The 13,598-nt window shown below is 36.5% G+C and overlaps 1 protein-coding gene across 2 annotated transcripts in view; it reads right to left on the reverse strand.

Annotated features, from left to right (window-relative positions):
* The window catches only part of PARPBP (PARP1 binding protein), a 51,816-nt gene extending 38,711 nt beyond the window's left edge, over positions 1-13,105 (reverse strand). For both annotated transcript variants that reach the window (XM_075708763.1, XM_075708756.1), the window contains exons 1-4: positions 12,956-13,105; positions 4,015-4,245; positions 2,147-2,257; positions 464-634 (exon numbers count right to left, since the gene is read on the reverse strand). In XM_075708763.1, the coding sequence (XP_075564878.1) occupies positions 464-634; positions 2,147-2,257; positions 4,015-4,245; positions 12,956-13,105 (663 nt within the window). The remainder of the gene's footprint in view (positions 1-463; positions 635-2,146; positions 2,258-4,014; positions 4,246-12,955) is intronic.
* Between the last annotated feature and the right edge of the window lie 493 nt (positions 13,106-13,598).

The following is a 13,598-nucleotide window of genomic DNA, read 5'->3' on the forward strand; positions in this document are numbered from 1 at the left end:
CTTTGAGAATAAAATGAGCCAGAATGTCCCATATCAATCACATCTTGAAGACTATTTCAAGACTGATCAAGCTGCAAATGACTGGAAAACATTACCCTCCCCAAATTCTGAGTCAAAATACCCTTTCAAATTTTGGCCTCTGTTCTAGTGGACATGTCAAAGGCAGGGTTTTGTCACCAGGTTGCTCTAAGAAAAACAATTTGTACACAGTTTGTACAGTTTGGATCAACTATCCTGGCTGTGCCCCCTCCCAGTTTCTTGTGCACCTAGCAGAGCAGGGGAAGCTGAAAAGTCCTTAGCAACAACTAAAACATCAGTGTGTTATCGGCATTCTTCTCCTATTAAATCCAAAACACAGCACTATGCCAGCTACTAGGAAGAAAATTAACTCTATCCCACCTGAAACCAGGACAATCTCTTTCATTGCCTCTGACCTACAGCAAGTTTCATTTGACACACATACCAGGAAAATGGACATTTTTCTCTCCTGCGAGGCATGTTTGAGGTTAGTGAAGGCTTCTCTACCAAGTCCTCTGTCAGGAACATTTAGAATATGAGCCAATGCTAGATCATCCTTAGAATTCACCAACAGGCTTAAATATGAACAAACACACTTCTTTGCCAGGATTGTCACCTGTATAAGAAAGCATCACACAAATTGGTCACCCCACTGCTAATTTATGGGGTTTTTAAAGATAATTAGATATGTACTGATATGATTTTTGGAAGAGTAAGGATTTCACCTTGTGTAATTTCAAAATGCTACTTATGTATCGGGATTCTGGAAGTATTGACAAAAGCAAGCATGATTAATATGTTAAAATTACGTATACTACACTTGAATATTCACAAAATATTTGAAGGTTGGATCTCCAGCTGTTAAAATTGGCTACCAATTTCTACTTAGAAACCTCTTCACAGATACTCCTTTTCTATCCCAAGGCAAAATACTAGCACTATTAAACCACATAAGGATTTGTCATTAACTTCAAATAGGCTAAGATTTTAAACAACTTGCCAGCTCTGTGCCAGATTCAGTAATTTTTTCCCTTGGCTCCCAGGGGATTTCAATCACAGAAACTCCACCGATTGAGTATGGACATAAATTGTGACTCAGCTCCACCCACATAACCAAAACATAACATTGTAATTCCTTATATTGCAGCACCATTCTGTACCCTTAAGAACAACAGTCCCAGAACTGAAGAATTTGCAGTTTTGTTGCAAGCAAAGAAAACAAAGGCCAAAAAAAGCCATTAACAAAAGGAAAGATAATGAGAAAACCTATTATTTGCTATGGAATTTCTTCTTATTCAACAGGATGCACACAACAAAAACATAGACAGTAAAAGAACCCAAACATGTATGTGTGACCATGAAAAGACAGATTTAAAAGAAGGAAAAAAGAGCAAGGAATATTTTTACTACACAAGTCAGAGCAGCAAGAAAGCCATTATGTTAGTGGGAGAAGTGCTATCTAGGGGAGAACCTTAGTTCAGAAAATATTTTCTTGTTCAGAAATATTTTGAGTTGTACCTAAATCTTGATTTGAAATTGCCACTTATCACGAGAAAAGTTCCAGCATTTTGAGCATTGTTATATAGTATTCCAAGATTCTTGTTTTGGGGAGTTGAAAGGGTAAAAGGAAAGAATCCTGTATTCCCAGAAAGTCCTCAAGTCCTCTACTGGGACAGACAAACCTTGTTTGCTTTGCTACAGTTACCACTACAGTGGCTATTCAGATTTCTTCCGTATGTAAGGGAGTACGAGCTAATAAAGTGAAATTGAAGCAGCTTACTTCATCTACCACTTCACTTTGCAGCATTGGCAAATCATTTAACTCTTAGTCAAGACAATGTTTGAGTGATGGTGTACTTCCAGAAAGATTTATTCCCTGGTGTTTCAAGGAAGATTAAGTCTACATCAAGTGCCTGCCATAAAAGCACTGTCTTCCAGAATATAAATTTCTGGACTTAGCCCCGTACACACACCTACAATATACTCAAGTGATAGAGTTTGAATACACACATTCTGTTTTTTTAAACCAGCAACATTTTAATACCAATAACTGGAAAAGGAAACTATGTTATATTTAATCTTTTCAATATACACAGAACACTACAAGAGAGACAGAAATACTTTTTACCTTCACATTCTCCTGGCCCTGACTTTTGACTGGTGTAGAAGGAGTAGGAAGAACAGAACCATTATTTTCTTGTCCATTCATTATGCCAGAAATAAACTCCAACAGTTGAACCTTTAATAAAAAGATTAGAATAAACCTAAATATGAAGACGACTAGAAAGCAAAAGTAGTATTAAAACCTGGTGAAACTATGTCTCCACCAGTTTGCTAGTGTTTTAAGGTTAATACAGCCCTTAGGACCTACTTCTGGTTTCAGTCTTTAAAAGCATAACTCTTTTAGTAGACAAATGACATGTAAGATTCAAATGAACTTAGAAAAGATATCTCAAACAGTTCTGTAATACACTTGCACTAAAAGCAGCTGCTTATGTTTTGGAGAATATTTAATACATTGTATCATGTTTAGGAAGAGCTCATTAACCCACCCAAGTTCTCTGTCTTCCCCATGAAAACAGGAAGAAAAAAAAAATTTAGAAAAAAAAGTCACAGTTCCCATGTCCTTCCTGAACTTCAGTTCTCCTTATAATCTCTTTTGTGCCTACTAATCACATGAATGTTTGAGTGTAGGTTCTCTGAACCTTTAAGGAAGTAGGCAAGCTGGTTACAAGTACACTTGTCATAGAATCATACAATAATTTAGGTTAAAAGGGACCTATAGAGATCATCTAGTACAAACCCCTGCTTGAAGCAGGACCAGTTTGACCAGGTTGCTCAGTCACATGCTGAGCCAAATTTTTAATATCTCCAAAGAGGAGATTCCACATCCTCTCTGGGCAACCTGTTCCAATATTTGACCACTTTTTCGTGGAGAAAGCTTTTCATTCTTACTAGGGCTGAAAGGTAAACAGTTTTAATCATGCTGTAATTAGTAATTCATGGTATGTTCATCATATACCTCAGTTCAGTTAACATTCAGTTACTGATATAGTATCCCTCATATTAAAATGACAATCTAATTAAACATACACCAAATTCAGAAGATGAAATGAACAGTAATTTGTTTAAGTCTGCAATGCTGAGAGTGGGCAGTAAAAGCAGACAATTATCTCCTCTCCAATTTTCATTACAAGCTAGAAGTATGTGCATCTAAATCCAACATTCATTAATTTTTTCAGTATCAATATCCTTTGTCTTTTGACCTTTCCATGCTCTAGAGACCACAGAATGAAATAAAATCATGTGGAATGCTTGTGTTTCAAACTTATCTTAATTGCTACCTACATATGTTTTTATCCAATAACACAGAGATTAATCAAATTCATTTTTCATTACTTTCATAGTCTAAGAGTGGAATACACAGTAGAACTTCTCTAGCCTAGAGCACGGCCTCACATGCAGCATCATAAGAACGTCTGAGCTGCAATAAATTGCAAGAGAGCTGCTGACTGAGTGGCTGATGTGGAGCCTCTTCTGGTTTCTGGAAAAATCTAACATGGAACTATGTGTAGTATAGGGAAAGTTTTGCTTTTAAGAGCATGGTATTTTTAAAATGATAACCATTAAAAATATTCTAACTGCATATCAACATACAACCAAAGTTCCGTGGCATGGGTTAATCACTAAGCTTTGTTACACTCTTATCAAATCTCTACAGTTCATTTTTCAGTTCCATTTCTGACAAAGAGTGTTATAGAAGAGCTATGGGACCCACCCATCCAGCAGGGCAACAAAAAGAAATAATTTTTGAGTGAATTTAAGATCTCTTTAAAAGGTTCAGTAATTTAAACACTTCTGCTTCCCCAATAGAAGAGCAAAGTAACTTGTGAATAATTTAGAGCTCCTGTGTATATTTGGAAGTGTCATAAATTTGTAACTGGAATCAAAAATATGTAAAAACAATATCAGAGATCAAACAAACAAAATACTTACAGGGTCTATGCTTTTATCTTCAGATACAAGTCCAAGACCACAGCACTTCTGACATACGTCTATTAAATCTAACATATTGCTTCTTGCTAAGAAGGCATGATAGGCTTTTTTTAAGTCAGCATAATTTTCAGGTTCTTTCATGTTTTCGTATGATAAACCCAGTTTGTCATGTAACAAATATTTCCAAGTTTCCAACACATCACTAAGTGATACTGTGAAATCTCCGTGGTGCTAATAGAACAGAAAAAAGCAAAAATATTATGTTTTGTATTCAATATAACTTTAAAAATAACTCTAAAATGAGCTGCATATACATTTTTTTAAAAAACTATTATAATCTAAATATTTATTATAAACAAAGTCTTACTTATAGTTGAAGTTCTTCCAATGCTTTGCCTTTACAGTTGAGGTTTTTTACATATAGTATTTGTTCCTGATCTTTAAAATACCAGGTGTATATATATTGAACTTTACTCATAAGAGAAGACATACTGGCTTTCGCAGGACTACTGCTTATATAAAGTTATTTGTTTACAGAAATAGTTTTCAGCATGGCAGGCATTTAGATCCCAAAGGCAGTAAATATAGCTCTATTACCTTGCTTCAAGCAGTGGCCTGGGAAAACAGAAAGTTTTTTTTCCTGTGTTAGTATAGTTATACTTTAGCATAACATTGATAGTGTTGCTACATAAATCTAACAAATACATTCAAACAATGCACACCTATCTGTTACTAGTACCATAACTAACATTAACTATACAGTACAGGCTACAATCTTACACCCACTCTCTCGGTCAAAATTATTAGATTACATTCCATATGCCCCTCTGCCTCCTCACCAACCTCCTAAAAGGAAAAAAAGAATTACAGCTTATCAGAAAATTAGCAGAATTTATAGAGATTAACAGAGAACTAATTTAAAAGAGCAGATAAATTGGGTAAATGACAACAAATACGTGGGCAGCAAAATAACTAACAGCATTTTATTAGCAACTGAAGAACCTTTTCCTATTCTAGGCAAAAAAGAAAATTCAAATTTATCACAAAGTAACTTAAGAGGCTTGTATCACAGTTAGAAGACCCTTTCTTTCCAACTCTTTGCAAGAGTGCTCTGTTTGACCTTTGGTGGACAGAAGCAGAAAATGTATCGACAGGAATGACTAAAATCACGTTTAATTTACATATTAGTTTATAATATTTTTTTCAAAGGATTTACAAAGTGAGGACATCTGCTATTACTACATTTATATGTAGGGGTGTATTAAGTAATCATGCCTAAGCACTTCTTAGAAGAGTGAACACTTAATTGTAAAGCAATAAGCTTGCAATTGCAATAAGCTAAAATAAAAGGAAAAAAGGGAATAAACTTTTTAAGAAAAGTTCTCCACATGTGAGAGCAGAAGATACTAAGAATGAGACAGACTGTATGTAGTCCATAATGCTACATGTAATCTCATTTATGAAGCAAAAGTAACTAAAGAACCAAAGCTGTTCGCAAACCTGGCCTGTTTGGAGGTTACAAGTATGGGAGCAGGGCACAAATGGCAAACACAAGGTGGAAGTGTCACAGCAGATAGGAACAGATAGTGGAGCTGGAATTCACAGAAATTTAAAAAACAAGTCAAGGAAGTGACAAAGCCCTGTTATGTGAGTCAGAGTGATGTGTTACCGAAGGAAGTCGGATACAATCCAGCTACCACCCAGTTGTACCAGTAAGAAACTGTAAGAGAGATCAGGTATTGCTGCACTCTAAGAAATAAATAGTTAGGTACAATACATAATCCTATTTGTTTAATCCCTGACATTGTCTTTTTTACTTTCAGTAAAGTACTGTTTTTTAAACCAAATGATTCCTAGTTGGGGGCGGGGGGGAAAATCAGCTCACTGAGCATCAGACATTTTAATTAAGTTTTCCAGTTCAGTGTAGGGGTACAGGGAACTGCAAGAAATCTGAGCCTGTCTCTTGTGGCTGCCAATAAAGGAGATGAGTGTATTGTCAATGGTTAAAGACTGCAACACTGAGGAAGCCAGAAAATCAGTTTCAATCCCTGTAACTCAAGCTATGCACAGGAAGAAAATAATTGCATTAAGATGCTACTTACATAAGTGAAATACGCAGTAGCAGAGAATTCTGCTACTAATTAGACTGAGCTAAAGATAACAGTGACAAAACACAGGGTTTGGGATGCAGGATTACATACGTATTTCTAGCCTCTGTAATTCAGAATTTGGTCCTTTATTCACTAATTGTTAACCCGTTCTTCATTTCTTGACCACTGACCCTGGACTTTCACTCCTGTACTGTTCTCTGCATTTCCAAAACTCTAGCTAGAAGTTCCTAATCTCCCTACGCACCCATACCTCATTATATTCCGTGTCCATTTTCACCTTGCTCCCAAATCTTGGTGTCTTATCCAATGGCCATCACAATCTGTTTTCTCATAGCCATATTTATTGCAGGCCTTTCCATACTAACATGCTCTACACCCTCCTGATGCCAACTTCCCCATCACCACTCCCTCTTTCCCCTGAAATCTGTGACTTCCTTGCTACTTGCTCTTGTCCTCTCCTCTTTCACAACTAGGCTTCTCATTTTTGTCCACACCTTGCTCTTTGATCTACATACAAATCCCCACTTCATGCTGTTAAACTTTTTTAGCTGAGGTCCTTCTATTTGAGTTAGACCTCAGAATACATGCAACAAGTAATTTTGCAACTGTAGCAAGTTTTCCAGTTTTCACCGAAGAAACAGAGTTCATACTACTGGTATGTAAAGCATTCCCCAGTATTTGGCAGCAAAAAACCCCAATATTATATGGCCATGTAATTCATTATGTGACATGATATAAATACCCTGTGAGTGAGTCAGAAGCCTTGCTTTGTTATGTCAGTAACAGCAGATAACTCCTGCCTAGTGCAAAGGCTTTGTTTTATTCCATGACATTTTCACATTAAGCAACTTCATCTGGATAAAATAATTACCTACAAACACCATTAACAACTTAATACAAAATTAAATACAAAAACAGGTCAGGAGCGATTCTAATAATTTAAGTTGTTCCAACCCAAAAGATCCCTCCTTAGGGTTCTAGCATACTTTGCACAACTTTCCCAATAGACCTGGTTAAATATATGACTCCAAAGTCCTGAAAGTCAACTATTTTGATATTGCCTAGACAAAGAACTAGGAGAGAAAATTAGAGAGTGCTCATGCATGTTACTTTCAGAGCACTTTTTTACCTTCTAATTTGTGCATGGGTTACAATAATTCAGCATTATGAACTTGTGTGCTATTCCACATATTACCAGAATATTAAAATGGCATATATGTTTTCTGAAAAGCATTTGTTTTCCATTTCAGCCCCTCAAAAAAAAAAAAAAAAAAAAGAACAAACCATCTAATTATGTTATAACTCAATTTAAACAGATCAAAACAGCAGTAGGTCAGGGAAAAAAATGTTGGTTTCTCACTTTGTTCTGAAACAAAATCCTCCAGGAGTACCAAGTTAAAGTACAACTTTAGTATGGTATCTAATAAATCAAAACCTTTCCTCACCAGCCCCAGGACCTGCAGGGATTAGCACAGTTTACATTAGTGCTGCAAAAATATTTTAAATCCAAATAAAATTGCACTCCAGATATTAACCTTCATGATCGGGTGCTCACTGTAATAGTGCATTCTATTACTTTTACAGTCAATTTGTCCAGAATCTCTGGTTTTAAAATTAATTAAAAAAATAATGTAGTGTTTTGCAGTAAGCATATGCCAACTGGCTAATAGCTTAAGGAAGTTCAAGAAGTTCCATACTTTCATTCCATGATAGACACTGCAAATATTGTGTTTCACAGGCATAGAAACAATAAAGTATTACAAAGCACCTTCACTTCTTGGTAGTGCAGTATGTTAAGTTTCATTGAACTCTTGTTTTAGAATGTCTGAAATTCATTAGCAACTCTTCATGCCTAAGGACACCATTTTGCAGGCATTGCAAGCTTTCTAGGGCTAACTACATAGCAAAGCAGCTTCTATTTTGACAGAAAATTGTTTTAAAAACCAGAAAGTAATGTGTATTTCAGCAATATCATGTTCTCTCCTGCCTTCCCTAAACAAATGGTCATGAACCATTTTTGGAATATGTGTGTTCAACACTACTGTGCTTCACCACCACCCAGGTGTTGTCCCTAGTTCTATTATTTTCAGGCATACTCCTAGACTACAGTATTGCTGTCTGGCATTGCCCTTGAGTTGTGCGGTGCTGCAATCTTGTCACCTCTGGTCCTACTGAGTCTTTGTTGCTTGTGTATGCTCTCATAGAAGAGACAAGTTCCCAAACTGTTGTACATAAAGCACACTGAAGTAATATAAAGCAGCATTTTGGATAAGTTTCCCATGCTAGTGAACATTGATAGTGCTATGCACAGGTTTAGAAACTTGTTCATGTAAGCACAAGTGTATAGACATAAGCATCTAATAGTTGTTATATTGCAATCTGCCAGAAGCAAAGCCAGTCAAGTTACAGGCCAATATCCCAAGCTTAGAGGAATGCCAGTATACCTTGCACCAGTAATTTTTGGGGACTGAACACCATGGAGGGGTGGGGGGGGATATGAAGGGGAAAAGTACCAGGGTCAAAGAGAGTAGAGGTATGCTCTTTTTAAGGAGGCCTGGAGAGCTACAGTGTGTATGGATCAGTAGAACAGTTAGTAGTTGCAACTATAGGATCCTGAAAAAGACAAAGTAAAAATTGCCCTCATCCAAGCATCAAACTATTACTTTCTAAAGTCAACACCATCAACTAGATAGAAAATTTACCACACTCTTGGTTTAAAACAAACAAAAAAACCCCCACACCACATTCTTGCTTCCCCTTCCACCCCTTAAAACAGAAACCTTAATACTATAGGGAAGGGGGGTGGGAGGGAGAAGAGAAAGTCCTACTGATAAGCTAGGGAAGATGCCTCAAGATTTAAGTAGCAAGAGTTTTAACACAGTTAAAACTCTAACAGTTAAGCAACACAAAAACACAAGAAAAAATAACTACTTATGAATTGGTTACGCAGCATATATGAAAGACAAAAGAACAGTCTCAGTATATCATTTGCTTTTAAAAAGATCCAATGAAATAGTCATTACTTCAACTTTTTTTTTTTTTTTTTAAGGGAGCCTGTCCTTTGTAGGGAAGACTACTGAGCACTGGTGAGACCACATCCAAGTACTGTGTCCAGTCCTGGGCTCCTCAGTACAAGGGAGACACACTGACATACTGGAGAGAGTCCAAAGTCCAGTGAATCATCCACAAAGATGATTAAGGGACAAGGGCATGTTACATATGAGGAAAGGCTGAAAAAGCTGAGGCTGTTTAGGCTGGAAAAGAGAATGCTGAGGGAGGATCTCATCAATATATATAAATATCCAAATAGAGGGTGCAAAGGGGACGGAGCCAGGCTCTTTAAGGTGCCCAAGTGGCAGGACCAGAGGCAATGAATACAAACTGAAAGAAACACCAGAGGTTCTCTCAGAACATCAGGAAGCACTTTTTTACTGTGAGGGTGACCAAGCACTGGCACAGGTAGCTCAGGGAGGTTATGGAGTCTCCATCCTTGGAGACATTTGAAAGCCATTTGGACATGGTCCTGGGCAACTGGCATTAGGCAGCCCTGCTTGAGGAGTGGGGTTGGACAAGATGACCTCCAGAGGTCCCTTCCAACATCAACTGTTCTGTGATTCCGTGAAAAATTAATCATAGAGAAGAACAGCCGAAACAATGTCTCTTCATTCATTACTATATGTTACAAGCAACATATCATGTAAAATTGCTACCAAGTTGGTAGGAGTCTCTCATTACCAAGAGGGAGACAGATACAACAGTTTAAACAGTTTAAGGGAGTAACGCTGTAAAACAACTTTGCATTTTTCTTTATTTGCCAACATGGAAACAAGATTATTTGGGAAAACATTTCAAGAAATACAGAATACTGAAGAGAACATAATATTCTTCAGACAGTGTACAAAATGCACTCACGGAAGCACAGGGTAGAACTAAACCACACACAAAAACTGATTTCATCCAGAATCAGAGAGAGACAAATTTCTAAAGGGAAAATCTATTTCTAAAATCAACAGTGAAGCACTTTTTCTTCCAGTCTCACAGTTGGAGGGCTAGAAGAGAGATTTACAAAACATTAAGACAAGTCTGAGAATTTAAGTTCACAGACTCAGGAAAAACAATTGTTTTATATGATGTCTCAGTTTCCCCCACTACTAGCTAAAACAGCCATGGTCTGAAAGTGACAAGTGATTATTTGTCCTAATAACCTATCTTCTATCCCTCCTGATTCACAGGTACAAACATAGTCAACTTAAAGCAATTGCCCTCAACTGAAAATTGTTATTTCTATTTCAAACCTTAAGAAAGGTGGTTCTTCTTGAAAGTTTTCCTAGATTTTAGATCTATACTGATCAGTGTAGGTAAAAGGTATTAGCTTTCACCACAGACCATATGCCACTTGTCTTTATGTCATATAGCTACAATACAAAGTATTTTCAGAGGAATTCAAAGCATAGTTTGTTTTTTTTTTTTTTCCCTTTCATACCTGCTATTTGATCAATATTTATTGCACTGTTTGCTACCCTTATTCTTGGTGAAATTCAAGACTAATGAATTCTGAGACTTTTAAACTTTTCTGGAGTTCTCCAAAAAGCTTTGTGGTTTTTAATTTCTACTGCAGATACAGACAACAGTTAAATCACCAAATCCATTAAAATTGTCCAGGGTCCTAAAGAATGAGAATAGGTTTTTCTTGTTTGTGTTTTTTTTTTTTAATCCCGTTATCAATAGCCTGTTAGTACAGTTATTTTTTTTGCAGTAATTGCCTTTATCATCATCTTCTATTCTACAGGTGTTATATTAAAAATACAAAATTATTGTACTTAAATCAGAGACCTAGCAAGGGACATGCCTACAACTGTAATACTCTGCACCTCAGTTTGAAGTTTCAGTGCTGAACCAAATGAGAGCCATATTTTACTCTAACACTATAAACGTCAAAACAGACATCCAACTGAAGAAATTGAACTTCAGAGGGAGCACATGCAAATGCTAAAAGTTTTAATCCACATATGCAAGACAAGGTTTATACATACTGCAAATTTATCTTATTAGGACAACTAGCATAATCAGAAAACACGAATTAGGTTTTGAACACCTGGTCTTTCTTGAGATTTAAAGTAAAAGCAGTATATTTCAAAAGTAAATACGTTGAAAATAATTGCTTTATTTTTTTGTCAGATCATCTCTGAAAGAAAAGATACTTTTAGAGGGAAGGAATCTTTGCTGGAGGACAAAAAAGGAGAAAGTAGAATAAGCTAGTTATCTCTAGGGGACTGAAATTGCATATTGTACACTGTTAGGAAAGAAGTAGCAATGAACCATAAACATATCATCTTTATCGTGTCAGTAATTTTTGACATCCAACAGAATAACACATTTTAGTTCCCAGAGTTGGCTTTGGAAAAGTGTAGTTGTCCCTTGAGAATCACAACAAACATGACAAACATTGTCAAACTGTGATTGCCTCCACAGGTAGTTTTGCATTATTGTCCTTTATCAGTTCTCTGCGAGTTCATTTTGATGCACAACAATCTTCTAGTTTTACCTACACAGATATTATGAGGATGCTGGGATCCTGACTGGAATATATTACATTCTATGAAGTGCAAATGTAAAATCTTAGTATTCTAATACTTCTGCTGTAATGTTTATTACAGCAGGGGTGAATTGACCAGTTTTATACTTAATGTTTAGACAAGAGATACCCCCATTCTGCACATTTTAGACTACAAAGCGTTTTCTGGTGACGAATTCAGTTGGGTTAAAGAGTTATTCTGGAAATATTTCTTCCAAGATATAAGCTTCTTCCATTACAAGTGGTATTTTTTTAAATAATACAAGTTGCAACTAGGAGCACACAAACTGAAGTGGGTTTTCTGTTTGGAGCTTTTGTTGGTTTGGGGGGTTTGGTCTTGTTTGTGGTATGTTTGGTTTGTTTGTTTGTTTTTTTCTTAAAGTAAAGATTTATACTATGTGTTTAATTTACTATGCAACATCTGGGTAAGTCTTCCAACAATAGTAATGTTTTCATCAATAATAAAGCTTATTGACCTACAAAGATATCTTTAGATTATCGAAGTCACTATTGCAATTGTTCTCATTAGATGAGACACGTGCCAAGGACTGACTGTACACGTTGCAACAGTTTTTGGTATGTTTCAGATGATTGCTAATGCCCAACCTTCCAGCTGTGACAAGCCACAGTGCTTCTTATGGAGGCACTTAAGGGTTACATCTCCTAGTCCTCATTTGACAGACACTTCTTGTGCATATGCAAAGAAGGCTATATATTTCCCACTGGTACTGGGTGCACACTCACAACTTGTATGTATAGGTCTTCATCTGATGAGCCACAGGAAAAACAGCAGCCAAGAATGGACTGCTGCAAGCACAATTCATGCAGCCTATACCAAACTAATTTTATAGTTGTATTCTTCTCATGTCATTCCAAAGCATTTTCGGAGCACTCAAACAAGATGCATCTCAAATGCCATAGTTCTCCCACCCAGATCTACAGCACAGAATAAACATTTGATGGAAATAAACAGAAGTTACATGATCAGGAAAAATACGCTAGCATTTAACATTAAAGCTTAGAACTCAGATATACACTTAAAACACTTCCATCCTCCCATATGTCTTGCGGTTCTTTTTCCGATTCAACAGCGTGCTTAATCATATTAATTTTAGTGCCTTGCTGCATCTGACCCAAAACAACAATAAAGTGACCAAAAGGGCCATTTCAAGTAGGTGCCCAAGCAAAAAAATCCAGTAAGTGAACCAAGTTTGAGATGTACTCAGTACCAAGAACATACTGAAAGAATGCTAACCTGCTTATTGACTTCAGCCATTGACAGTTGTAACACCATCAGCATGCAGTCTGCTCCACATACAGTCGTCCTTTCAGAGTTTAAAAATAAAGGCCATTGTCTTCTGAAACACTTGATCAAGTCTAAAATTTTTTGCTGGAAAGCAATCATTGTCTAGAGAAGATAGAAATAATTAAGAGAAATCAGAATTAATATAACTATGCAAGAGGCCTATGTTCCTCTTTGCCTTCTAATAAGCTGTACAAATCCTGTTGTATCTTCTTGCAGATGAAGCTCCTAGAACAAATTCCTCCCACTAAACCAGAAGTCTAGTGGGACTCACCTCACTATGACAGAGCAACTATGAAGATAAGGGGTTAAAAGTGCTTACGTATAACGCCTTCATACAGACCCCTTACTTTCCTTGTGCATTATGCCAACATAAAAGAATAACATTATCACAAATATGACAGCCTTTCGTCTCTGAAAGCAGCCAGTCTGAATACCCCAGAGTGTCTTCTGCACTATCCACATTCACTATGCATTCAGACCAGTGTCTATCAGAATGTTTTAAACCTGGAAACCAGAGATTTAATATTTCTAAGACTTACAAATAAAGACATCTCTAAATGCTTTTGTTACCTATATAGCCTTTTTTTCATTC

Source organism: Pelecanus crispus, chromosome 1 (assembly GCF_030463565.1).
Source record: "Pelecanus crispus isolate bPelCri1 chromosome 1, bPelCri1.pri, whole genome shotgun sequence".
Classification (NCBI taxonomy): domain Eukaryota; kingdom Metazoa; phylum Chordata; class Aves; order Pelecaniformes; family Pelecanidae; genus Pelecanus; species Pelecanus crispus.